The following is a 27,399-nucleotide window of genomic DNA, read 5'->3' as shown; positions in this document are numbered from 1 at the left end:
GAAACAAATTTAAAAGATTTTGGGTGGGGGACAATGCCTTGAAATTATGTTGAACCAAACTGGAATCACCATTGGAACTTAGGGCAAACCTGAGTAAAATGCATTGTGTGTGAGGCCCTTCAGCAGCTAGTAAGCAAGGCAGTTAGAAAGCGTGTGTGTGAAAAACAGGTAATTGAACTGCAGTGTTATGCATTGTTTTAAATCAAGCATGTACAACAGTCATTGCAATTACATCATACTACTTTTGAAACTCTTAAAGCATTGCTGTGGGCTGTGTGTGTTTCTTGAGAGCCTGTATAGCAACAGTCATCTTCAGATCTCACTTCTTGCTTCAGTACTTTTGCCTTTTTTTCATGCACACATACACCAGAATAACTGACTGCATGTTAACTTTTCCTCTGCAGCATATTGCAGTCTTTGTGGAAAAGCCTTTTACATTATAGTGAATTTTTAATAGTACAGATGGAACTGATCTCAGTGACACGCTTTACCTGTAATTTTTCTTTTTATCCCTGTAATTTTTCTTTTTATCCAAGGATCAGAAACTTTTGTTACAGCTCTTAACAAAAGCTTGTGTTCATAAAAGCCTTCTCTGCTTTTCTTTTTTGAGCAGTCTAAATTGTGTCAGTGGAAACAAAAATTGGATGTTGCTGTGCCAGAGGCTGTCCCGTATTATAGAAAAATAAAAATTTTTTGCTTAGTTTGATGCTATTCCTTCAGAGGTCTTTTTTTCTTTTTTTGCCCTCTGCCCAACCTGCCTATGTGCATGCATGGGCATTGTGATACTGCTAGCTCTTCTTCGAAGTCTTTGGTATACTTCTGTAACAGGACTTCTTTCTTCAACATCTGACTCAACTTCACCTCTGACATTTAGGTTTAAACATGTGTTCACTTTAGATTCTTGTCCTTGAAAGTCTGGAAACGTATTTTGCAGTGGTGGGGTTTTTTGCTGTTTCATTTTTCTTCTAATAACTTGGAAGTTAAGCACACTCATCCATGTATTTTTTGGTATAACCTCTTTAGCTCACTCTTGGATACAGTTTAGTTATTAGCAAAACCCCTTGATGGCACAGACTGTGCTTTTAATATTTAAGTAATAGTATTTAAGTTTGAATGCCAAACATTGGGTATCTCTCATGGAACTTCTCCATAGTAGTTTTTACTTTGATATTGGGCTACTCTGTAACACATGAACTATTTTAGTCTATAAAAATAGGAAAACTGTAAACAAAAGCAAACCAACCCATCTTCCTAGTGTAGAAAAACTAAATTTTATCTGAAGGTATCTAGAGTCTACCTCAGCTTACATTTCTCAAATTATTCCCTAATAAACTAGAATGCATTAGACTTACATTCTATTAGATATATGTAATATTTAATATGGGACAATTAAAATATGTATAAAATACTGTCCTAACCTTAATAACCTATGTGAAGACTCAAACATACTTTTAAATACTTTCAAAGAGAAAGGAAGGCTGTTTTAACCTTTTTAGGACCCAGTCTTTATAGTTTTTCACTGACGTCTGCATGTCTTTTTTTGTGACTGATTTTTCGCTATTTACCTTTTTGAGGAACATGCCGTGAACATTCATTAAAAGATTTTCCTGTATTCTGCCTCTCATTTTGACGCACTCTGAAAACCACTAGGAATAGATCATGTCAGAATTTGAAGTTTTAGTTTTACTTCTAGTATAATGATAGACCAACTAAAAATAAGACTTTCACTGAGATACCAACTTTTTAAAAGTAGTTTAAAAGATAGAGTTTAAAAGGCAGGTAGAAGTTGTATAGCAGATATCCCCTAAGCCCATTGTCCTAACATCCTTTCTTCCCAATTTTTCACAGAATTATAGTACCAGATCATGTTAGTCCTATAACAAATTTTGCAGAATATCTTATTCAACCATCATTATATAGACAAGGAAGTTTGAGGGTCAGTACAGTGGTTTGCCAGGGTCACATAACTAGTTTATGGAAGGACCTGTGTATTCCAGCTCCTTTTTTTTCACTTTTTTTTTTTTTTTTTTAAACATTTGGACTCCTACTATATTAGTTCTGTCTGATACTATCCACTTTTATTTAGAGTAGTTAGCATGTAGTAGCCATTTACTTCTTTGGCTTCATTAAAAACAAAACAAATTCTTCCTCAAAGATGTGGCAAAAATTAGGCATTCCTACTACTATTTCTACTTCTTAGAAAATAGAGCATTAAAACATGCAGCCTGTCTTTATCTAAAAAGATGGAATATGGAGCCACTTTGTGTCTTAAATTTCAGTCTGCACCTATAACAATTATCAGCAGAAGCTGTGCACAATTGGCAAAAGATAGCTTATTCTAAATGAGTACTTGTCCAGTCATTAACTCATTTCACTTTTTTGAATATCATTTCCTTTGGGGAGGGAAGTCTTGTCTGGTTATGAGTTCATTATTATTACCTTTAATAAAGTTTAAACTTCATTTGAAAAAGTGGTTCCTTCTTGTTATCTCCCTCCCTCAGGCTGGCTGCATCCTAGCATGCCCAGTTTTAGCCTGGCGTGAGCTTTTATGGCATTTATAAATCCCTCCTTCCTGAGGGTTTATAATGACAGTGCTAAAAATCACCTTGACTGAACTATGAACATTGCCATTGAATTTGAGGGGGCCTGAGAATATTCTTTCTAGTCTGTTTTATTTTGACAAAATTCAACATACTAAGGCTTTTCCACTTTCTGCCATAAACCTAGGTGTATAATATTTTTGAGGTGCTAAGTAACATTACCTGTTTTTCTCCAGGTGGATAAATTAGATGCTTCGGAATCACTGAGAAAAGAAGAAGAACAAGCTACAGAGACGCAACCCATCGTTTATGGTAATCTCTCTCTCTCTTTAAACCCACAGAAAAGTAGTAGACAAGTGTTTCATTCTTTAAGGATTCTACTTCAGAATAGAAATACAGTTAAGTGTCTAAAGTGCAAAAAGCTCACGGAGTTCAGGAATAATTCCACCATCTTTTTCTGAAAACAGTCTTAAAGCAGACACTGTTATTATTCACTTAAGGTAGTCTTAAATGCAAAGATAATCTTAAAAAATAGTCACTTAAGATCATAACCTAAATTTTCCTCTTGCCTGCTCACTGATTGATTACATATTCATAAATTAGAAGTATTGATGAATTCAGTTTTCAGAAATGCAGAAGCTAAGAAAACATGCCAAGGCTGTCTTTATGGTGCTTTACAGACAGAGTGTATCTTCTCTGTAAGTTCTAACTGGGGCAGAAAACGAGGTAGTTTCCATTTGAGAACTTTCCAGAGAGATAGGATCTTGAAACTCTCAGTGAATATATAGGGCAATTTAATTTCTTCTATGTGCAAGTAGTTCAGACTTGTACTCTTGGTGAGCAGATACATTTGAACAATGGATTAAAAGGGTATATATTATGTCGCTGTAATCAGGTGTTTTTTGGAGGAAGGCATAAAATTGTGACCATTATATCTCAGCCTGCTAAAGGAAATGATAATAGACAAACATATTAGGACATTGTCTCCTTTTAATTACTTACTTACTTACTTACTTATTTACTTTTTAAAGTAGGCTTTACACCCAGTGTGGAGCCCAGCACCGGGCTTGAACTCACAATCAAGGCCTGAGCTAAGATCAACAGACACTTAACTGACTGAGCCACCCAGGTGCCCCCCCCCCCCCCAATCTCCTTTTTATTGTAGATAAAAAAGACTTTGGGAATTTGGAGGACTGCATAGTTTTGATAAAGTTGGAGAAGATAAACTTAAAAGTAGATTAAAGATGATTAAAGTAGGTTAAAAGATGGGAGCAAGATGTTTGACATATTTCAGATAGGGAACAGTAGGAACAAAAATAGGGTGGGGGTAATATTTTGGGAGCACCTATTGAATTTGGCTTGCCTTCAGGGTGTTTAAATGGAGACTCCTTCTAGGCAGTTGAAAATTTCAGTATCAAAGTTAAAAAGTGATTTTTATAAACTGCTGGTTTCCAAAAAGAATTTGCTCACAAAACAAATTCTGGTTGTTCACAAAAAAGAGAGACTTGAGGTCACCTGTCTGAGAGAAACTGTGCACTAGGTTTACATTCTAGTGGGAGATTAAGATTACTTCTTTTGCAAGGGAGTGGATAGAGGTGTTACATTGTTTTTTTCCTTTTAAATAAACCAGGTTTCTCTACAGGTCATTTTCTGTATGTGATCAACTACTATTTGTAGTTGAGTGTTGGGGTGCCTGGCTGGTTCAGTCAGGGTAGAGCATGCACCTCTTGATCTCGGGGTCATGAGTTTGAGCCCTACCATTGTGGGTGGAGTTTACTTAAAAATTTTTTCAGTTTATTTCTTTATTTTGAGAGAGAGTGTGTTTCCAAGTGGGGGAGAGACAGAATCCCAAGCAGGCTTTGCACTGTTAGTGCAGGGCCTGATTGCAGGGCTTGAACACACAGACCATAAGATCTGAGCCAAAGTTGGACACTTAACTGACAGAGCTACCCAGGTGCCCCTGAAAATTTTTTTTAATGAAGTACGAGTGCTAATACAGTATTTGAAACAGATTTATGTTCTGATGTATTCATACGTAAGCATATTTGAATGTGTCTTGTTTTTGTTTTTCTCTTAACTAGTACTAGATTCTTTCCTAGATATCCATTAGATTGCCATTTCATTTCATTACCATTTATATTGTTTAAATCAGAAATTTAAATCTAATTTTAAAAGTTTATTTGTGTTAAAACCACATCATTAAAAAGTTAAGCTTTCCTGTGCTTATTTCACCAAACATGTGTGAGTACCATGTGGTGATAAGTGTATTGGCAGATGTCTTGCCCATTCATGTCAAGCATGCCTGTGCATATTGTTTTAAATAAAATGAGGTAACATAATTACTGTCACTGTTCTGCCCTCTGCCCTGAATTGTTTGGCTTTTTAGGCAGAACCCTTCTTAGGGTGGGTGTGATGCCAAAATTGTGACAGTCAAAAGTACCACCACAAAACTCATTCTAAGTTTTGATTATGTTCTTAGAGTAGGGGAGATTAGAGTATGATAGTCTACACTGCTAACAATTTGTCCCACCTCCTGCCCCTCCACCCCCTACCCTTTCTTGTTTTTCTTCTTTAGGTCAGCCCCAGTTGATGCTGACAGCAGGACCCAGTGTTGCAGTCCCTCCCCAGGCACCTTTTGGCTATGGTTATACTGCACCACCCTATGGGCAGCCACAGCCTGGCTTTGGGTACAGCATGTGAGACAGAAAGCTGATCCTGTAGTCGCCTATTTTCGTACTGAAACATCGTCTCTACCCGCTTCTCAGTTTATAATGGGAAAACAGGCACATGTTCTTGTAACCTTTATTTCATGAAGGACTACTTTTTGTTTCTAACTATAAACTCGGATCACCTGTGTTAAAAGCTTATTTCACATTCCGCATCATTTTAGAATTTATTTTCAAAGGGGAATAGTTTCAATGTTTATTCAGTTGGGCTTTTTTTCTTCCCCCTCATTCTTTGAAGAACTGCTTAATACTCAATCTGTTGTGAAGAACCTGATTTGCACTCTGTAGTGTTTAAAGAAAAAAAAAACTCTAATATTGAATCTCTTAAATTTAGTGTATGTAAACAGCTTATGATATGTATTGTCTAAAATGCATTTAAATCTCTTACTCAAAAGCTACAGCAAAAGTATTGGTATGTGACCATGTAAGACTGTCAATGCCAACAAAGACAACACTAATCAGCACATCCTACATTGGATAGCAGTGCTCTCCAAATTATTTGAAAAATGCATTACAGACAAATTGCCTGACTTTTAAATGAGCATAAAAGGCCCTCTAACCTATGCAGGTTTCCTCATTACGCATATAGAAAATGCTAGTGTGTTTTTGCTCACTTCATATGTAACAGGTGCCCTTACGTTGTGCTGTATCCTGTGCTTTTTCTGTGGGACCATTCCATTCAGGAACAAAGAGCACCATGATTCCAATCTGTGTGTATTTACTAACCCTTCCCTGAGGTTTGTGTATGTTGGATATTGTGGTGTTTTAGATCACTGAGTGTACAGAAGAGAGAATTCAAACAAGATATTGCTGTTCTTCAGTTTTGTTTGTGGAATTTGAAATTACTCAAATTTAAAATAAATTACTGGACTGTGGAAATAACGTAGAATGGCAGTTTTAATTAAATACCTTTCAAATTTTAACCAAAGAACTGTGGTTGTGGTAGTTTTATATTGGGTATTGAGGCGGTACAGGGAGGTGTGAGTGCAAAAGCAGAATGAGGATTGGGATAGGGAAATACACAGCATTACATCATATACATTCCTGTGGTTAACAAGGTACATGCAGCGCTCTGAAGAGCACTGTAGTAGGCCACATTTTGACTGTCTCCCATCATTTTAACCAAGTGGCACTTCAGGGTTTTTACCTAAGCATTTCACTTAAATGAACAGATATGGGTATTCTGTCAACTTGCGATCAAAGTATATAAGCATGTAGTTAACATACTGTGCCTCACCATGAAAAGGGCCCCAAAGTATGAGTACTTTTAAGTGGGATTTTTTTAAGCCAGTGTTTGAATTCAACCCTTTTTGTTCATGGCTGAGAATGTTACTTTAAGTTCATTTCACTTTTTAATCCCAAAAGAGTTAGAGGATTAAACCCAGTCCTCCACCAAACCTAGCCTTGTATTGCCCTATAATTCTCCACACCGACCAGGCAGATGACCATAAGCAGCACAGGTTTTTTTGTTTTTTGTTTTTTAAACATAGAACCCCTGCCCTGCCCACTTTTAATCATCCTACCCCTAAAATTATAGTATTAACTAGAAAATCCCTTCTCCTGTTTTGGTTTGTCATAGTGAAAACATTGAGCTGTACTTATGCTTCTGCTGTGGATCTCTGCCTCCCTGCTTTCGTTGTTAATCAAAATCAACAGGGAGAATAGCAGTGGTCCTTGGGAGCTTAATCCTTTTCAGTCGAGATGTGTTCTTCTGGACCTTTCCTATACTTTGTGAACCTCTGAATATGTTCCCTTGTGTGTATTAACATGATGAGTACTTTCCAGAATTATTTGCAGGAGTATGTTTAAATCACAAAATGCCTACCTTAAGACTTGGCAGTGGGTGTTGTACATAAGCGGTAGAACAAATTGGTAATAAACTTTATTTTAAGGGATCTTCCATGACATTACTCTGAATAGGATGATGGTCTGGGAGAAGTAACTTAAAACAGGAAACAGTATTAAGAATTCTTATAATTGTCTAAATGTAACTGAAACAGGAGAGAAGAGAGTAATGGAAAACCTCTCAGGAGGTAAACATACCTTCAGTGATCTTTTGCCCTAGTATCCAAATATAGCCATTGTACCAAAAAAAAAAAAAAATCTGATATTTGTTAACTATTTCAACATAGACATTAGTACAATAGCAACAGAATGATATGAGCTCCAAGCAGGGCTGCTTGAATGTTCTGTAAAAACAAATTTTAAAAATTTGTTTAAATGTAACTATTAAACTCATTGCATGTAAACATAAACAATTATATATTAGCCTTATTTCTTAAATGAGAAAAATGGAATTGCACTGTTTTTACAAGTCTCTTCAAAGTTTTTCTTCACAGAAGACTGCTGGATTCTGTTTGCATTCACTGTTACTACTTTTTTTAAAAAGTATGTGAAGAAAGTCTAGCCTCACGAAGATGTATAATTAGGAAAGTATTTTAATAGCCTTTTCAGATACTTGTAGTTAGTTGAAATGTGGAATCTGAAACCGTAACACTGAACTTTAACATTATATTAAAATCCATTAGTGTCTTTAGTTTGAATAGATCTTTTATCTATGCATGATTTGTACCCTCATGTATTGGTTATATGGAAAATAGATTCATTAAGTTGTACAGGTTTTCTAAATGTTGACACATATCTTTAAAAATCCTGTCTGTGAGGAACACTGATCTCATCAGAAAAATCTTAGGTTTTGGGAAACTTGGAGGAGAGGTAGATAGAAGTTTTCCAGAATACGGTCTGTTGCTTTTCTTAAAATGATTGGCTAATTGGATACTTAATTTGTCAGTTTTTACACGTGAAACTCTTCCATGACCAAGGCTGCTAGTTCAGCTCACAGCTCAGCCACACATTTTTTTTTTCTCTCAGGACAACATTCATACTTCAGTGTGTACCAGAAGTGTTCAGTGTTAGAATATTAAGACGAAAGTAGTGAAGGGTCAAATTTAATAATTTTTTTTTTTTACTGCTTTATCAAGGACATTAAGTGAATCGTGTGTGTGTGTGTGTGTGTGTGTGTGTGTGTGTGAGAGAGAGAGAGAGAGAGAGACACTATTGGGCAATGAAGTACTACTTGTATAGGTAGGGTGCCCCTGCCTTGATTCGTGAAAGATGCCAGAGGTTTTATCCACCTTTGCTTTTGCTTTTGTGTTATCCGTGCAAATGTCAACACAGCAAAAAAAAAAAAAAAAAAAAAAAATGTCTTAGCATTACGAAAATATCTGACCCCTTGAAAGTATCTTAAAGACCCTATGGGTTTTGCAGAGTATACCTTGAGAACTGTAAGATTAAGCACCCTATAAAATAAATACTAAGTACAGGTGAAGTAGGAAATAAGCATAATATATTTCTGGAATTATTAGAATTTGTATACTATTCATCCTGGTAGATATACCATGACTTAGAGTTACTTGAGTCAGCTGGCCATCCTGTTGGGAATGCACTGTCTTTGAACTTGGAGCCATCAGTCTCTGAGGCAAGCCTCAGAAATTACATGAGCCAGAATGGTGCATTTAGGATTAAGTTCTCTTTGCCTCAATTACATGCTGTTGCATCACTTTTGAATCTAGTGTAAACATTCTATTTAGAAGCAGTTGCTACTGTGGCATCATTCACAGATGCAGTTTCTCCTGTGCTGTCATATGCCAGTGTAAACTCTATAAAACTGACCAAATAGTACAAACTGTGACTGAGTGCAGTAGTCTTTATTGTTTTACCCAGACTCCACTGACCTTAGACCTTGAAGTGTTATCGTGCTGCAGATGTTTGAAGCTCAATGCTAAGTAATGCTAATTACTGAAGTTAATCGTGGAGAATGGGAGCTACTTTGCATGCACCTGTTGCCAAAATTCTCTCTGGCATCATTAGTTCTTTGGGATATACTCAATTTAGAAATACTATCAGGGTCCCCCTAAAAGACTTTCATTCAAAAAGCTATGTTGCTTTTGGGAACCGGAACCTCCCTCCTATCCTGGGCAGGTGGTGTAACAGTAACTATTGGTATTATGTCATGATAACCATGTATCAAAAGGGAAATAAAGATGCCCTTAAATAATTGAACTATCTAGTTCCTTAAGTTCTAGGTAAAGAAACAGTAGGATGTTGGATGACACACCACATTCACTTCACCATTTCCATAGATTCTTGTGTGGGCCTAGTACTACCTTCAAAGTCCATACAAGTCACTCTGCAAGTTTTTCAATGCCTGCACTATTAGGGAAGTTGTGGGGAAGTAAAAGGAATTTTTTATAGGCTATGATGTAGAAGCACTACTGAGAAATCTTTGGCCAGTGTGGGTCAGGGAAATGAACATGAAATACTGCACAGGTGGGTTAATCCAGAAGGTCAGACTGTAAATCCGCTGTGTGGGGCTATACCATGATCTATTAATGTTGGCTATCAGTCATCCAAAAAGTGATGGCAGGAAAACAAACTGCAGTTTGCATCCAATGAGAATACCTTGAACCCTGATCCTTCAATGGGGTATAGCAGCGTTGTCTTGGGGAAGAAAAGCCATTACACAGGGACGTAACCATGCACAGGAAATGCTGCCCCCGCCCCCGCCCTTGAAATCCAATTTGGTTGTGACCAGTTTCTCAAACATTTTTTTGTTTCAGCAGCTATCACTTGAAACATCAGGACCATTTGACTTTTTTTTTTTTTTTTTAAGCCAAGATAACTGAGCCAAGTACCTGATAAAAACATGGGAACGGATTGATTTTGATCTCAAAAATACTGAAGGTAGGGGGAGAATTTCAGTTTTATTGTTAGAATTTGACAGTTTCAAAACACATTGTGGTGGGACAATCATCATACAAAATTCCACCTAGTAAAGTTTTAGGTGACCAGTGACTTTGTCAATTAGATCTGCTGGTCCTGGCCCAATTCCCAGGACAGTTCTAGAACCAGGTGCAATTTGAGTACGTCCAGCATCTTGGATCAAACTTACAGTCAGTCCTAGCATTTTTGCATGGGTCAATAATTCAACCAGAGTTTCTTCATCAGGGGCTTTGACCACCACTTTGGGCTGGCCACAGTATTCCCATTGTTTGAGCAATTCAGGGTTTCTTCTTTGAATTTGCTTGTAGGCAGAAACAGCAGCATGAGAGCACTGGGCAGCTACTTTCCCTTTTCCCATCTTCAAGTCATTTCGAACCACAAGAATCATTTTGTACTCCCCACTTTCTCCTAAGATGCTTGCTTCACTTCCAGTCTCTGTGTCTATCTCGCTCACTGAGCTTTTGGGAGTCATCCCAAAGCGTACGCGGAGACCCCAACCCAGGCACATGCCACAAGCAACTCCGGCAGCCACGCTAAGTGCACCAGGATGAGCCAAATATTCCATCACCAAGGATTTGGAGAGCATCTGAAAGGAAAGGAAAAAAAGTTATCACTATAGCAGTGAAAAATTACAGGCTTATCAGACAAAACACCTTGATTTAGGTAAATAAGTGGCAACATTTAAAAACCATTATGAAGTCATCCAGAAAAAAAGCAAAATATTATTTTGGATCTTAATGTACTGTTTTTTCTTCCCTTTGTACTAGAAAAGATTCAAGAATTCAGGTAAAGCAGTTACAATCATTCTGAATCTCAAGGAGTATCTAGTTCTTGGGATACCATAAAGCTCTGTTCCTCTGTCTTCCCCCTAAGTCTTGTAGACAAAGGAAATATTCTATTTTATCATGCTGTCTAAAGGACGTAAAGAAACCAAGAATAACTCATCCCTTCTCTGGAATATAGTGCTTATTTGTGTCTTCATAATGCAGTGGTTCTCAATGGGGATGGTACCAACCCCTCAGAGAAGTTCCTAGTTGTCACAGCAATGGGCCTGGAGTGAGGCGTGCTGCTGACATTTACTAGACCTAAGCATGGAATGCTAAAAGTCTTACAAAGCAAAGATTTTCCCGCTGGAAATAATTATAGGTAAAAAACCATCAATCACTGAGACCAGAAGCTAACTTCATTATACACATGGACACAAAATATTTTTTGCATAGTTCTAATATACACTGAATTTACCAGAAGTGTAACTATCATATAAAACAAAGGAAGATCATCCTTTATTCTTTATTTTAGAAATTCCTGTTACCTCAGCAAAGCTATTCATGGTATTTGAATCACCAATAAAACACCCGTATCAGTCTACAGTTGCTGTTACATTCAGAATGCTTCCATGTATAGGCACAAATAACCATCAGTTTCTTCTAGTGGAACAGCATCTAACCATTTATATATTGAAATACATGGGACTACCATATTTGTAGTGCTTATAAGTAAGTGCCCTCGGATAATCTACATGGCATAGATGGCAATCTTGGAAATACTTTATCACAAATATTTTAAATGAGAATGGGGCGACTGGCTGACTCAGTTGGTACAGCACGTGCCTCTTGATCTCAGGGTTGTGGGTTCAAGCCCCACACTGGGTGCGGAGGTTACTTAAAAATAAAATCTTGGAGCGCCTGGGTGGCTCAGTTAAGTGTCTTGACTACGGCTTGGTCTTGATCTCAAGGCCACCTCAGGCTCTGTGCAGACAGCTCAGAGCCTGGAGCCTGCTTCAGATTCTGTCTCCATCTCTTTCTGCCCCTCCCTTGCTAACGCACACACACTCTCTCTCTCTCTCTCTCAAATATAAATAAACATTAAAAAAAATAATAAAATCTTTAAAAATTTTAAAAATAAGGATACCATAGGGGATGTTAAATTTCTTGAGATACTGCATACTATAAAAATTCATCTTTTTAAAGTGTACAATTTAGTGGTTTTTTAATACATCCAGAAGTTTGTACAACCATAAGTACTATCTAATCCCAGAACACTTTCACTGCCTCAAAAAGCAATCCCTTGGGGCTCCTGAGTGGCTCAGTTTGCTGAGCTTCCAACTCGATTTCAGCTCAGGTCATGATCTCAGGGTCATGGGATTGAGCCCTGCACTGGGTTCCATGCTGAACAGGGAGCCTGCCTGGGATTCTCTCTCTCTCCCTTTGCTCCACTCCCCTGCTTGTGCATGCAAAAAAAAAAAAAAGAAACCTGTGTAACTATTGGCAGTTGCTTCCCATTTTCTCTACCCCCAGGTCCCTGGCATTTGCTAGTCTATTTTGCCTATTCTGGACATTCATATAAATCAAACCATTCAATATGTGGCCTTTTGTTTCAAGCTTCTGTCACTTAACACAGAAATACAGATTTAGGAAACAAACATTGAGGGATCAAAGGAGAGTGACACGGAATGGCCAGAGGCAAGAGGGTCACACATGTAAGCTGTCAGTACCTAGTTTCAGTCCTCTTTCACTGGTATGACTAATAAAGGTGACAGGGCTGTACTGACATAGTACTTTATGGCTCTACATGCCTTTTTACAGTCAGAAAAAAAAAATTAAATTCTTATTAGAACCCACATTTTCTCAGAATGCATCTATCATTTAGTTACTACATGAGGCTTACATATCAGGATTTCTTTTTCATAATCTAACAACTAGATTCCAAAGTGAATAAATACTCAATTATGTAAAAATTATATCCATAACCTCCATGTCAACAATTAGAAGGATTTTCTGCACCCATTTCTAGGTTGCAAAGTAACCAAATATCCTATATACCAGATTCAGGTACTATCTGGAGATGGGAACCACATATAGAGGACCTATTATGTGTTGTATAACTTGCTAACCCCTTTACTTCCATTATGGTTGCTATGAAAATTAAAAAAGGCATGAGCCTCATTTTAAAGATGAGAAAAATAAGGATCTAAAAGAGAACCTGCTTATCCACAGTAATATAACTCATAAAAGTAGTATAAAATATACTCATCTAGAGATCATGACAGAAAGCTTCTCACTTTCTGAACTTTATCTAAAAACAGACATATACCAGGTTCCTGGGTGGCTCAGTTGGTTGAGTGTCCTGCCTCTTGATTTCAGCTCAGGTCATGATCTCACAGTTCATGAACATGCAGCCTGCTTAAGATTCTCTTCTCTCTATCTCCCTCTGCCACTCCCTCACTCAACAGCAACAAAAACTAAACAAACCAAAAATAACCACCAAAAAACAAACATGCCAGTAAGAGAAAAAAACGAAAGAAAAAGTTCTAGAAATTACAAAGTTCATTGCTTCTGTACCATACCTCATGAGGTCTCTAATTCTACCATATTAATACCATTAATACCTAACATTTTTATTTAGGATGTTCTAATCACCTAATCAGCCTGATTACATTATCATCTAACTCCTCCAAAAGGTGTTTCAGCCTCTTTCCCTTTCTGCATATACACCACACACATATCAAAAACCCAGTGATTGAGACTAAGGTAAACATAACTATTCTTAGTCTCATGGATAATCCTGGGCAATGGTGGCATTGCAAAACAAACACGTCCTGTAAAAACCCTCCTCCTGGTGTGTTCTAATTCCTCCCAGACTAAGCCCCTTTCACCAATGTTCTTGATCCCATTCCCTCCGGAACCGTGCTCCCCACCCGTTAATCGTACTCCCTGGGGCTATACCTTGGCTTTTCTAACCTAAAAACAAACAAACAAACAAAAAAAAACATTTCCCCAATCCTTTTTGACCCTTGGACCACTGTCTGACTTCTTTTTCCTTTTACCTCTAAACTTCTTTAATTACCTGCCTCCTTTCCCCATTCAACTGATATTGCTAAGGAATTAGACACTTGTTAATTGCCAAATGTAGTTGCCTCCTTTTAGGCCTCTTCTTGAGTTTTCCCCACCACTCACTGATGATAACGTTTCTTTAAACTTTCCTCCCTCTAATTCTTTAATCTAACTTTCACCCTATTATCATCCCACCTTTCTGATAGTTTTTTTTCCAGTCTCCTCTAGCTCTGATGTTTGCCTCTGATGTATGTATTGCACCTGCTTACACGTTTATCCTTCTTTTCAGTCTTTGCCTACATCATCCAATACAGTATCCATTAGTCAACACAGTTATTTAAACTTAATTAAAACTAAATAAAAATTCAATTCTTCAGTTGCACTTAGCCACATTTCAAGTGCCCAATAGCTCAACAACTTAAAAGTGGCTAACGGTCACTCTGAGCTACAGAATATTTCCATGAAAGTTCTATTGGACAGTGATGGTCTATAAACTCTCTTTTCATCCAATAAGTTGATATTTATGGAAGGCCTATTGTGCACCAGGCACTGTTCTGGACCTTAGAAATAGAGCACTGAACTAAACAAAGTCCCACTCTTCATGGAGCTGACATCTAATACAGGAGAGAGCAAATCCCATTTATTCCCAAATTGTCATATGCTGAGGACTCCTGACACCGGAGATCTCCTGGGCTCCAAACTGGAATTTCCAGCTTCTACTAGAATACTATAGAGTATTCTAATCTGTATCCTACACTGAACTCGGTATTTTCCTTTCCCTCTAAAATTTCCTTTTTCTGTATTCTTTTTTTTTTTTCCATTATTATTTATTTATTGAGAGAGAGAGAGAGAGAGAGAGAGAGAGAGAGAGAGAATCCCAAGCATGCTCCCCACTTGTCAGTGCAGAGCCCTATACAGGGCTTGCTCCCATAAAGAGATCATGACCTGAGCTGAAATCAAGAGTTTGAAGCTCAACCACTGAGCCATCCATGTGGCCCACCTTTTTCTGTATTCTTGACTTCTTAGTAACCCTGGACTTTTTCTCCACTGGCCTACCACATCCAGTCACCAAACCTTGTTGAATTTATCTGTGTTCAACCTATCTCCTTATCCTTGCTACCAGTGCCCTATCGATGTCTTGGCCAAAAGCCTTCAAATTACTTCTCTATCTCTGATCTTCCCTCATTTGCTTCATGCATATCCTACTTCATCCTAGTCCATCTGCCATTAAAATTATACTTTTTTTTTAAAGTTTATTTATTTGGGGGGGTGGGGGGAAGAGAGGGAGAAAGAGAAACCCAAGCAAGCTCCTGGGAGAGCCACATGCAGACCTCAAACTCACAAACTGTGAGCTCATGACCTAAGCTGTAATCAAGAGTCTGAAGCTTAAGAGACTGAGCCATCCAGGCACCCCTAAAATTATACTTGTAAAACACAAATCTGATCCTGTAATTTTTCTGCTCAAAAACCACCAGATGGAGGTGCCTGGGTGGCTCAGTCGGTTTAGCAACCTACTTCTGATTTTGGCTCAGGTCATGATCTCGATCTCCAGCCCTGCAGTGGGCTCTACACTGACAGTTCAGAGCCTGCTTGGGATTCTCTCTCTCTCTGCCCCTCTCCTGCTTGCTCTTTCTCTCAAAATAAATAAATAAACTTAAAAAAATATTACCAGGTAAACACCTAAAATATAAAACAAATCCCTTAGCACAAATTCAGAGCACTACACAGTTTGGTTGCTACCTACTTTCTCCTAATCTACTCTTCTGCTTCATACTGTACTATCCAGCGACACCAAATTACTAGGTCCCTTCAAAGAGCCATCTCTCCCAGGAATTATTTTCTATTTTCTTCACTTACATACACAAACACAAACACACACAACCTCTTCAGCCATGAAGGCGTGGTTCAAACGACACCAATCTCAAGTGTTTATCATCCCCCAATCAGTCTTAATTATTTACTCTACAGAACTGCTGCAGCAATTACACATAACGACTGCACATCACATTTTCAGAGTCTAGTGCCTGGGCTAACAGGATTAAACACTTCTCTGAACATTATATCTGTGTTACACAGAGAGACACATTTTTCGATCATATTCGTGGAAACCTTTCCTTTCCTCGTAGGACTCCATTTCATACGCTGTGGGTATTCAATAAATACTCAACAGGCCTGCGCGGTATTTTCTCACATTCGGAGCAAGCGTATCCATGCTGCCTGAATGAAGGCTCTGCCTGGGAACAAGAAATTCTGGGTTCTTCTCCTTCTCAGGATTTTGGTCCCTTCTTCCAAAGGACTACTGGCTGAACAGCAGTAGTGGCTCCAGTGTCCAGTTGGGCGGAAGACAGTTTACGGAGGTGAAAGGCTCGGGGGAGGAGGTATGTAATGAGGTGGAAAGAAACATTCCAATTGGAGAGAGAATGCAAAATTACCTCCCAATGAAGGGCCGACTTACCTAGAGAACCTCACCAACGCCTCACTCGCGCCGCTCCGTTTTCCTCCTCGCGTAGTGAACACGCTTCTATCCCACGAGTTACCTCTTCCGGGACTCCATGATAAGTTCCGGATCAAGAACCGCGAAGACAACAGTCATTCTTCCTGTCGTCCCGCCCACAGGTCCCGAACCCAGACCCGAACTGAAATCCCGCGAAGATCTTCGGAGGTTGCAGAAAAGAAAAAGGAACTTTTGTCTCTTGGAGGCGGTCCCCGGAGGGATGGGGGGTGGGAAACGGACCGGAAGTGACGAGAGCGAGTTCCGGTTGGCCGGACCCCAGCGGCGGGTGTGAGAGTCGGTCAGGAGCCGCTTCCAGGATACTGAGATCCGGAGAAGCCGGGGTCAGAGCGGGTAGGTAAACGAGCGCGTGAAATTGGGGACGGAAGCCTGAGACTGTCATCAGGGCTTGGCTTCTTCCGGAGCTCTCCCATTTAGATCATATAGATGTGGGGCACCGTGATTTCGACTTCAAGCAGTGTTTTAGGGCGCTGCTGACTCTCTCGGTCTGGCGGTAGCCAGGTTATCTGGGACACCTCACGGTTCACCCCGGTACAGTGAACCCATACACTGGATTTCCTATCATTCGCTCTCATCGTCGCGGACTTGGAAGCTCTTCTAAGCTTCTGTAGAGTACCCATCTCTTCTTCCTTCCCCGGTATCTAGAACCTCAGAGTAAGTGGAGAAGATCCTCCCTGCTGATGACCAAGCTGTTTCTCAGGACCTGTCAGTTTGGTTCTTGCCCTCCCCAGCCACTAATACATGATACTAAATGCATTCGCTTCTAAACAAAATTCAGGCGTGTAAGTGCCATCTAAAGCGTTGGTGGCCAAGGGAATGGGGCCTTAGCTCCGTTGATCTTTTGCAAAAACCCTTCACGTATATCTTACTACTTTATGAGGGGCAGGATTTTCTACCTCTTCCAAATTTCGGACACTCTCCTCGCCCTGTTCTATTACAGCGGAGGTACTTGCAGTAAAACCTGGGGATCGGCTTAATCTCTAAAATTCCAAGAAGCCATATGTGGCCCTGTGTCACACTAAGATTACTTAATGACCTCCAGTAGGTTTAAAGTATTATCTTTGTTTTTATGCAGATCATGCAAAAATCTCATATAGGCTCTGACACAGTTTACCTATCATGGCAAGACACCTCCTTTTCTTAACTTCAGTGTCTTTCAATTCTCCTTTGGGGCTGTTGTCAGAAATTTTGTAGAGAGACTGCACTGACTGATCTTTTGGAGAAATTTGTACAAGGATTTCTATGATGTAATGATAGAGAATTTAATGTTCTGACCGCTACTGCCTATTAATTGTATTATCATGAGCTGTGATTTTTGTTGTGTATTCTTAACATAAATGATAATGGTAAGAAATTATTTACCGGGAACATTTTATGCGTTCTAGATTATGTTTTTATTGATCTTTGGAAGAGGGATGGTAGTACCTAGACAAATACGGCCAATTTGTGTGGGTATGAAATGATTCTGTAGTAGAAATCTTTTATATTTTACTTCTTTGCCTATATTATTTTAAAACACTAAAGCTTTTTTCTTCCCTTTGAGAGATATATCTTACTTGATTAGTACAGTTCAATTTCTGTGACTCACATTCCAGAATAAAGGTTGGTAGGTTACCTAACTTTCTGAGCTGGTCTGGATTCTGAGCTGGTCTGGATTGTGTTGATAAAAGTACTGCTCACTTTATTTCATAGGATTTTCACAATGGTTAAGTGAGATAGTAAATGGGAAATCACTATATAAATTAAAATATGGTGATGGTGTCAGTTTACTCTGAAAGCTGGAAATATATCACTGCAGAATACTGTTGCTTTGTATCATTTCACAGTTTGATGTTTTATATTAAGTGTTACTTAGCTGAAAATATTATCACACACTTCTGAGATGATCTTTGCCCTAGTTTTGGACCCAATAAAAGCTACCTACGAATAGTTTCATACTGTAACCCATTGCATTAGTCATCGTGGTTAATAAGTAGGTGACTAGAAAATGAGTATAGTTTTGCATTTGGTAGTTTAAATCTGATCTTTCTTGGTCATCATGTATTGTCACTTAAGAATTTCCAAGTGCAAGGGTTTGCCTGGGTGGCTCAGTCGGTTAAATGTCTGACTCTTAATTTCAGCTCAGGTCATGATCTCACAGTTTGAGTTTGAGCCCCAGGTCAGGCTCAGTGCTGCTGGTGTGGAGCCTGCTTGGGATTTTCTCTCTCTCTCATCTCTCTCTCTCTCTGTCTCTGTCTCTCTGCCACTCCCTCCCATGGGTGGTCTCTCTCAAAATAAATAAATAGACATAAAAAATTTTTTTTCCAAGTGCAGGGCACCTAGATAGCTCAGTTGGTTGAGCATTTGACTCTTGCTTTTGGCTTGGGTCATGATCTCACCATTGGGCTCTGTGATGGATTTGGAGCCTGCCTAAGATTCTCTCTCTTTCTGGGGTGCCTGGGTGGCTCAGTCGGTTGGACATCCGACTTCGGCCCAGGTCATGATCTCACGGTTTGTGAGTTCGAGCTCCTCATCGGGTTCTGTGCTGACAGCCAGGAGCCTGGAGCCTGCTTTGGATTCTGCATCTCCCCTCCCTTTGCCCCTCCCCTGCTCATGCTCAGTCTCTCTCTATCTCTCAATAATGAATGAATAAACGTTAAAAAAAATTAAAGAAAAAAAAAAGATTCTCTCTTTCAGGGTGCCTGGGTGGCTCAGTTGGTTGAGTGTCTGACTTTGGTTCAGGTCATGATCTCACGGTTCTTGGGTTCCAGCCCCGCATCAGGCTGTATGCTGACAGCTCAGAGCTCAGGGTTTGCAGAGCCTGGAGCCTGCTTCAGATTCTGTGTCTCCTTCTCTCTCTGCCCCTCCCCTGTTAGCTCTGTGTCTCCCCCCAAAAATAAAATAAAATGTTTAAAAAGAAAAGAGAGAGAGAGATTCTCTCCTCAAAAAAAAAAAAAAAAAAAAAAAGAAAAAAAAAGAATTTCCAAATGCAGAGGAAGTTGAAGTTTTTGGTGCTTACATATAGTTAACTAAAGGTTAGAAATAACATTACTTACTTCTATTAAGTAAAAAACGTTATCATTTCACCAAAGCCTACTGAAAGCAATATGTAGAATTAGAAGCAATCTCTATGAACATATAGTTATATTCTTCCCATTTAACAGAGGAGAAAATTGAGCCCCACAAACAATCAGTAATTGGCTTGCCTGAGGTCATATGGTTTAGGTAGTGCCACACCCTGAACTGGAAATGAAATTACAAGTCTTTTCTCTGTTCTTCTAAGGTTGTTTCCAGGCATCTTTTTATGGTTTGGTATTATTTTCCAGTTTGCATGAAAATAGTTTCTTCTATGTATTAAAGGGATCTATATGTGTGTATACATTTTTCCCTTTTTAGCTGATTTATTCTTTTTTTAATTTTTTTAACGTTTTTATTCATTTTTGAGAGAGAGACAGAGCGCAAGCAGGGGAGGGGCAGAGAGAGACACACAGCATCCAAGGCAGGCTCCAGGCTCTGAGCTGTCAGCGCAGAGCCCTATGTGGGGCTCAAACTTATGAACCACACGATCATGACCTGAGCCCAAGTTGGGCGCTTAAACCAACTGAGCCACCAAAGCACCCCTTAGCTGATTTATTCTTATAAATTCTAGGAAAACAAAAACACTGTGCTTGCCAAGATTTGCAGTGGAATGGAATAAAGAAAGAAAGAAAATTAGTTCTGTTCTTCAGAACAGTTTTTCTGAGTTCATGCTGCATTACTATCAGATATCAAGGTGTCTTCTTTCTGACAAGTGGAAAAGACAGAGTATCTTTGTAACACGTTTCTCTACTGAGTAAATTTTGTTGGTAGTAAGGAAGAAGCTGTTTTAATTTCTTTGTTCCTGTTTAAAAATCTCCCCAAACTATTTGTGATTTTAATATTCTGTTATATTAATTATCTGTTAATTTATTGAGCCATTTCTCTATTTTATTCTGGGTAAATAGCCAGTGTAGAATAGTTCATTTCTTTTCTTATTGAGAACTGTTTTGTTTCCACTGATTTCATAAAACCTGTTTAGTCTCTCGCCATTTTTGGAGATTATACGGCCAAATACTTAATAATCACTGTTTTTTCGCCCAGTGCTTTTTGTTGGCGTTTCTCTCTCTCTTTGGTACAGACATAAACTCCAGATTAGAGAATCTTTACTAAACCTCAGAAACAAACTTAATGAATTAAGTGATAATGTGTTTGTTGTTGTATTAGTTAATAATCTGCTTTCACAGACTTGCAAGTATTTTGAGGGGTAAACTATTAGAGTTTATTGCTTCAAGAAACTCTATTTAGGAAAGCAACTGTGTTTAGGGTTTGCCGAACTGATATTATATATTATGTAAACCCTTCGGTAAAGCTCATTTAAAAATATTATCCTCCTTGAAGGTTTTGGAAATTTGAACAGGAGACACTTTTCTGTGTCAGATAAAAGACTAAGGCATTTAAAGCTTAAGGCTTTTTTAAATTAAGCAAGGGTGACCCATTGAGTAATCCTGTCCCAGCTAGTCTAACTGAAATTGCTAAAGAGTTTGTTGGTATTCAGAGATACATTATCTTTTCAGTATTTCATTATGATGTTTTCTCTTGTTCTTGAAGTTCTTTAATAATAACCTTGGTCTTGGGGCGCCTGGGTGGCTCAGTTGGTTAAGTGCCGGACTTTGGCTCAGGTCATGATCTCATGATTTGCGGTTTGATCCCTGCATCGGGCTCTGTGCTGGCAGCTCAGAGCCTGGAGCCTGCTTCAGATTCTGTGTGACTCCCTCTCCCTCTGCCCCTCCCCGGCTTGCACTGTGTCTCTCTCACTCTTTTTCTCTTGAAAATAAATAAAACATTTTTAAAAATTAAAAAAATAATAACCTTGGTCTTTATAATTTTTTTTTTAGAAGTACTAGGTAGATAGTGTTAAGAGCCAGGGCAATGAAGCTAGATTGCATTCTTTCAAATTCCAGCTTTTACTACTGTGCAACCCTTGGGCTAGTTACTTAACCTCTTCCTCCTAGGCTATGAAGTCGGTACCTGTTAAAGTTAAATGAATAGATTTAAGTAAAGTGTTTGGAATGGCATATAGTTAATCATGATTGTTATTGTTATCATCAGGTAGCCTACTGAGCAAGTTGCTAAGAGAAAACTCTTTCCCAACCTTCTTTGAACACATGTCTTTTTGTTGCTGCTTACTTGCTATTGTTTGCTCAGTATTAATGAAGGTTCAGTAAATAAATATATATATATTTCATTTTGTGAATATTTTACAACGTGTGTGAGATTCTTAACCAAATGAGGTATTCTAATAGGCTATTCTCTCAGTTTTTTTGTATGTTATTGTTATTAGTTTACATTATCTGTGCAAACCATAACAGAATTTGAGAATTGCTATTTGGGAATTTAACGTGCATTGTTATCTTCTAGCACTTACTTTCTTTGCATGGGAAGATTATTCTGCAATGACATCTATTGCTGTATCTGTTCATTCATCCAATCAGGGAAAAAAATCTAAAAATCTTGTGTTAGTTCCTTTACCAGGTTTTGGAGAAAACAGTGGGAAGCAAGGACAAATGTATTTTAGTTGGGACCCTGATAGAGAAAGGAGTAAACACAGAAATGAAAGAATAAACAGTGTAGTAAATATTATGAAGGAAACAAAGGTATGAGAGTTAATGTGGATGTGTGCCCATTTGAGATTCTAGCACAGTATACGTGGAATACAGCAACATGAAATGAGGTAGGGAACATACTCATGGTCCAGATTATATAGAGCTTTGTAGGCCATGGAAATGAATTTGGATTTGATTTTGAGCGTAATAGGAAGTCCTACAATTTCAAGTAGGGGAGTAGTATGATTTATAAGGACTCTACTCTCGTTCACATGTGAAGGATGAATTGAAGGGGACAAGAATAAAAATGGAAAGAGAAGTTAGGAGTCCATGGCAGTAGTCTAAATGAGAGATGAAAATGGCCTGGACCACAGTGGTGGCAAACAAGTGGAGACCCGTGGGTGGATACTAAATATATTTGGAATAGGACTGGGTCCTGGATTAGATGTGAAGAGTAAGGAAATAAGAAGAGTCAAGGATGACTGTGCTTCTGGATTTAGTAACTAGGTGGAGGGTTGTGCCAAGTACTGGGAGAGGGAAGGTTTGGGAAGGACCAGGTTTGTGACAAGAAGGGGGATGGGAAGGACATGTTAAATTTGAGATGCTTAGCAATCATCCAAATGTGGTATTAGGGACACAGATCTAGAGATCAGGACCAGAAATGCAAATTCAGGTTAGTATTTTAGGGGCGCCTGGGTGGCTACATTGGTTAAGTGTCCAACTTCAGCTCAGGTCATGATCTCACGCTTCCTGAGTTCGAGCCCTGCATCAGGGTCTGTGCTGACAGCTTAGAGCCTGGAGACTGCTTCAGATCTATGTCACCCTCTCTCTCTGCCTGCACTCCACTCACACTCTGACTCTCTCTCTCAAAAATAAACATTAAAAAAATTAAAACAAATTCAGGCTAGTATTTTAAACTACAGGACCAAATAAATCACTTGGGGTGACAGGGAAGAGGAGAGGGCCCAGGTCAGGTAAAAGAGAGCTGGCAAAGGAGGCCAAGGAGTGTTTGAAGAAAAAACAAATACACAAAAGTAATAAAAGTGGGTATATCTAGCAGGGAGAGTACTAGATAGATGAGGGACAGAGGGGAACCAGGTTGTTCACTTTTTTCATATATATATATATATATATATATATATATATACACACACACACACATACACATATACCTACATATTTATATTTTTACATATGCCTACATATTTATATATATATGTGTATGTGTGTATGTATATATATATACACACATACATGTATGCATATATATGTATATATGTGTGTGTGTGTGTGTACACACACACATATATATATAAAGCATGTGAAAGTTTTTACTTATTCAGAATTCTTTTAAGAAAGGATCAGCTCTGTGAGTTCTTATTCTGTGGTCTAAATGAGACCAGACTAAAGTCCAGTAAAGTTTATTATTATTTTTTAATGTTTATTTATTTACTTATTTTTTCAAATAAGTCTCAATTTTATTAAGATCTTCTACATAGACATTTGCTACTAAAACTGGAACTACCACATAAAAAAATTTTTGTTACAATCCAAGTTTTTAAAAACAGAAAATCTAGCCTATGCACCCTGCCCTAATTATAATTATGCTCTAGCCAAACCACCCTAATTTGGAAATTTAGAAATTTAGAAATAAATATATAGAGAATATATGTATTCTCTATATATTCCTCCTGCACAAGTTACTTGGCTTCCAATTTGATGTTAGGTTTTTTTTTTTTTTTTAATGTTTTTATTTTTTAGAGAGTGTGAGTGGGGGAAGGGGAGACACACACACACACACACACACACACACACACACACACACACACACACAAAATCTGAAGCAGGCTCCAGGCTCCCAGCTGCCAGCACAGAGCCCTATTCTACAGAGCTCTATTGGATGCTTAACCCAACTGAGCCATGCAGGAGCCCCATGTTAGGTTAACCTATCTTTATGACTTCAGGCTTCTCAAACACACAGGCAACACTAAAAACCTACTAGTGCTTCCATGGGTCATATCAAAAAGTGGAACTAAAGTATATTGAAGTCGTTCAAATGCAAGCTACAGGATTCCTCACAAATTACTGTTATCAAGGTAGAAAAGACAAAACAGAGTTCATATCATAGATTATCAAAATATTACACAGTTTGTCTTAACAGAGCAGCTTTCCCAAGCTGCTGCATACTGATCCTAAAATTACTAGCAAGAAAAAAAACAGTATCATAAGGTTTATGTTTACATCAACTCCATGTCATAATTATTCTCCTTGCTGGTATCCTCAGAAGGATTTCTATGATACAGGCGATAGTGACATATACATCTAAATCTTTCCACTCTTGATTCATCCGTGGAATGCTGGTTGAAGTAGTGATGGTTTTTAATAAACCACATCAGCCTTTCCGTTCTTTGTTTGCGAGCAGTTAACAAAGTCCTTATTCCACCCCTCCTCCTGTTGCTGAGTATTTGGTCCACAAGCCCCTGTGGTTTCTTCTCGCTGTCCTGCTGTTGGGGTGGATATTCCGGTAGAGGGGAAGGGAGTTTGATACTAGGGTCGAGAGTCAATTTACTAAGGTTCTTTATTAATACCTCAGAGATAGTTTGAGAGGCAGCTGAGCTTTCCTGGGAATTCTCTTCACTGGCCATCTGAGAAGGTTCTGGGCTACAAGATGGGTAAAGCTTTGTTGGCGAATGCATTGAAAGCCTAGTTGCAGATTAATCTTCTAGATCTTTGGATTCCAGTGGAAAGTGATTCTGAAGACTCAACTTGCTGCAAAGTAGCCTGGAAAGAACGATACAGCCCAGAAAAAGTGAGAAGAACCAAAACTCCAACAAACCGTAGCAAAGAAAGAACAAATGTTTATTTATTTTTGAGAGTGAGCAAGAGACAGAGCACTAGAGGAGGAGGGGCAGACAGAGAAGGAGACCTAGAATCCAGGGCAGGCCCCAGGCTCTGAGCTGTCAGTGCAAGAGCCTCGTGCGGGGCTTAAACTCAAACTGCAAGATCATGACCTGAACTGAGATTGGACACTTAACCAACTGAGCCACCCAGGCACCCCTAAAGTCCAATAAAGTTGAAATTGTTGATCTGACTAGCCACTTCCTTATTGTTGAGTCTGATTCCTTCCAGAAACCTTCAAGTCTCCATATTACAAAAAGCATTTAATCAAGAGAATATACAAGGTTCTCCTGCCTCTTACAAGTTTTTAAGATCCACTTACAGGAGATATTAGGACTGCTTCTATGGAGCAGAAGAATTTTCTTTAATTTCTTATTAAATAATCATAAGGATATCTCTAGGATCTCTATATCTGCAAAAATCTAATTTAGAAATTCAGATATTTGAGTTTATTAGTACCTTAGTAACTGTTGTTAAGTGTACCTCAAAGTATGCCTAGCTGATAGTATGTACTCAGTAAATATTTATTAAATGAGTAAATTTCATTGTATAATTTTATGCCAATTTATTTGTTTGTTCTTTTGACAATGGACAGTTGAGTTGTTATGACTTTTGCTATTAAGACCAGTGTAGCTAAAAATATTATTGTACCTATCAGCTCTTCACGTGCAGGAGGTTCTTTTGGCTATATGTCTAGGCATAGAATTGCTAGCAAGGATATGCCAGTATTCACCTTTTTACAAGGTGTTTTCCAAGTTCTGCTATTGTCATCTGCTTATTTTTTGCTGAAAGAATCCATGCAGAGAATGGTGTGGTGGATTATAAAATTTAGTGTTGACTTGCAAAATGGTCACAAATTCTTCTCATCCTTTGTAGTGTGATTTTACTGTTACTGTACTCCTTGATGCTGTACTTTGCCACATACTTGCTTTGACCAAAGGAGCATTAGCAAGTGTGATACAAGCAGAGACTTGGAAAACTTGCACATTGGGCATATCTTCTCTTACGGCTCTTTAGAACTCTGAGCCCACCATGTGAAAAAAAAAAAAAAAAAAGCCAGACTAACCTTCTGGGGCATAGGAGACCTAACACAAGGCATCCCAACTGAGACCTGCCTAGCTCAAGAGCCAAGCTAGTCCAGACCAGAATTGTCTAGCCTAACTCACAGAATCATGAGAAATATTGAATGATTTTTTTGAAGTCACTAAATTTTGGAATTATATTACTACATAGTAAAATAGACTGGATAAAAATGGTATCTTGTGATCTTGATTCATATTTTTTGATTGTCAGTGAGATCAAATAGATATCTTCATTATTGGCCATGAAATACCTGTTTATGTCTTTTGCCTATTTTAGTTTTATAGAGTTATCTTTTTCTTCATATTTAAATTATTTATATAACTCTTCTGTTTCTTGGTTGGTTTCTCTTTTTCCATACATATACAAAACACCTTCATTTTTTGTTACTATAACATGTGTGTATGTATGTATATATGTACAGAGAGAGAGAGAGAGAGTCTGAACACAAGAATTTTGTCAGATACATGTATATTGCAACTATTTTCTCTCATTCTGTGGTTTACCTTTTTGGTTTTCTTTTATTTATTTACTTACTTACTTACTTACTTACCTTTTTGGTTTTCCTAACAAGTTTTTAAACTTGATAAAGTACAGTTTATCAATTTTCTTTTATGGTTCTTGTTTTTTAAGCCTAAGAAATAGTTGTCCACTCCAAGATTGCAAAGATTTTCTCCTTTTTTTTCCTAGAAGGTTTATAGTATTAGTTCTTACATTTAGATCTATGACCCATTTCAAATCAGTTATTGCATTTAAAAAATAAAGGTTGATGTTCACTCTATCATAAGAATATTCAGTTATTTTAGTACCATTTGTTGAAGAGATGTTCCTTTCACCATTGAATTGCCTTGTACCTTTGTTGAAAATTGATTGACCCAATATATGTGGGTCTAATTCTGTATTCTCTCTTCTGTTTCACTGATCTATGTCTGTCCTTTTGCCAAAACCACACTGTCATTACTGTAACTTTATAATAAATCTTGAAATCAGTTAGTGCAAGTCTTACAACTCTGGTCTTGATCCAAATTGTTTTAGCTATTCTAAGTTTTTTGCATTTCCATATAAATTTGAATCCACTTGTCACTTTTGAGTTTTGCGTTTTGATTTAGATTGCATTAAACCTATACATCAGTTTGAGGGAAATGGTCATAATAACAATATTGAGTCTTTCAAATGATCAACATAGTATATTTCCCTGTGTATTTAGGCCCTCTGTAATTTCTTTTCTTACTGTTTTAGAATAGGTCTTGCATGTATGTTATTAAACTTACCTCTTTTTTTTTTAAAGTGTCCAAAATGGTTTTATTTTTTTTCCCCTCTATTTTTTTAAAAATATAGTTTATTGTCAAATTGGCTAACATACAGTACGTAAAATGTGCTCTTGGTTTTTGGGGTAGATTCCTGTGGTTCATTGCTTACATACAACAC

At 38.1% G+C, this 27,399-nt stretch overlaps 4 protein-coding genes across 7 annotated transcripts in view; 2 read left to right on the top strand and 2 right to left on the bottom strand.

The window, feature by feature from the left end:
• Positions 1-6,194, top strand: part of CLTC (clathrin heavy chain) — a 65,870-nt gene extending 59,676 nt beyond the window's left edge. Inside the window, exons 31-32 of the mRNA XM_047834027.1 lie at positions 2,777-2,852; positions 5,116-6,194. Coding sequence (XP_047689983.1) covers positions 2,777-2,852; positions 5,116-5,240 — 201 coding nt within the window. The 3' untranslated portion in view covers positions 5,241-6,194. The remainder of the gene's footprint in view (positions 1-2,776; positions 2,853-5,115) is intronic.
• A 3,816-nt stretch (positions 6,195-10,010) lies between these two features.
• PTRH2 (peptidyl-tRNA hydrolase 2) overlaps positions 10,011-27,399 on the bottom strand; it is a 57,259-nt gene continuing 39,870 nt past the window's right edge. The window contains exons 1-2 of one of the 3 annotated variants that reach the window (XM_047832388.1): positions 16,337-16,542; positions 10,011-10,634 (exon numbers count right to left, since the gene is read on the bottom strand). In XM_047832388.1, coding sequence (XP_047688344.1) covers positions 10,095-10,634 — 540 coding nt within the window. In that variant the 5' untranslated portion in view covers positions 16,337-16,542 and the 3' untranslated portion in view covers positions 10,011-10,094. Of the gene's footprint in view, positions 10,635-16,072; positions 16,297-16,336; positions 16,543-27,399 lie in introns of those variants that run through there. The other 2 variants (XM_047832386.1, XM_047832389.1) reach the window with 2 other exon arrangements.
• The window catches only part of VMP1 (vacuole membrane protein 1), a 127,935-nt gene continuing 117,123 nt past the window's right edge, over positions 16,588-27,399 (top strand). For both annotated transcript variants that reach the window (XM_047832385.1, XM_047832384.1), the window contains exon 1: positions 16,588-16,726. The gene's annotated coding sequence lies outside the window, so the exon portion shown is untranslated. The remainder of the gene's footprint in view (positions 16,727-27,399) is intronic.
• LOC125151422 (developmental pluripotency-associated protein 3-like) lies at positions 24,231-24,689 on the bottom strand. Its single transcript, XM_047832390.1, has one exon. It carries the CDS (start codon positions 24,687-24,689, stop codon positions 24,231-24,233), a length of 459 nt encoding a protein of 152 aa, XP_047688346.1.

The sequence above is a fragment of the Prionailurus viverrinus genome, chromosome E1, assembly GCF_022837055.1.
Source record: "Prionailurus viverrinus isolate Anna chromosome E1, UM_Priviv_1.0, whole genome shotgun sequence".
Lineage (NCBI taxonomy): Eukaryota > Metazoa > Chordata > Mammalia > Carnivora > Felidae > Prionailurus > Prionailurus viverrinus.
The sequence above is the reverse complement of the archived record's forward strand: the minus strand, read 5'-3'. Positions and strand labels throughout refer to the sequence as shown.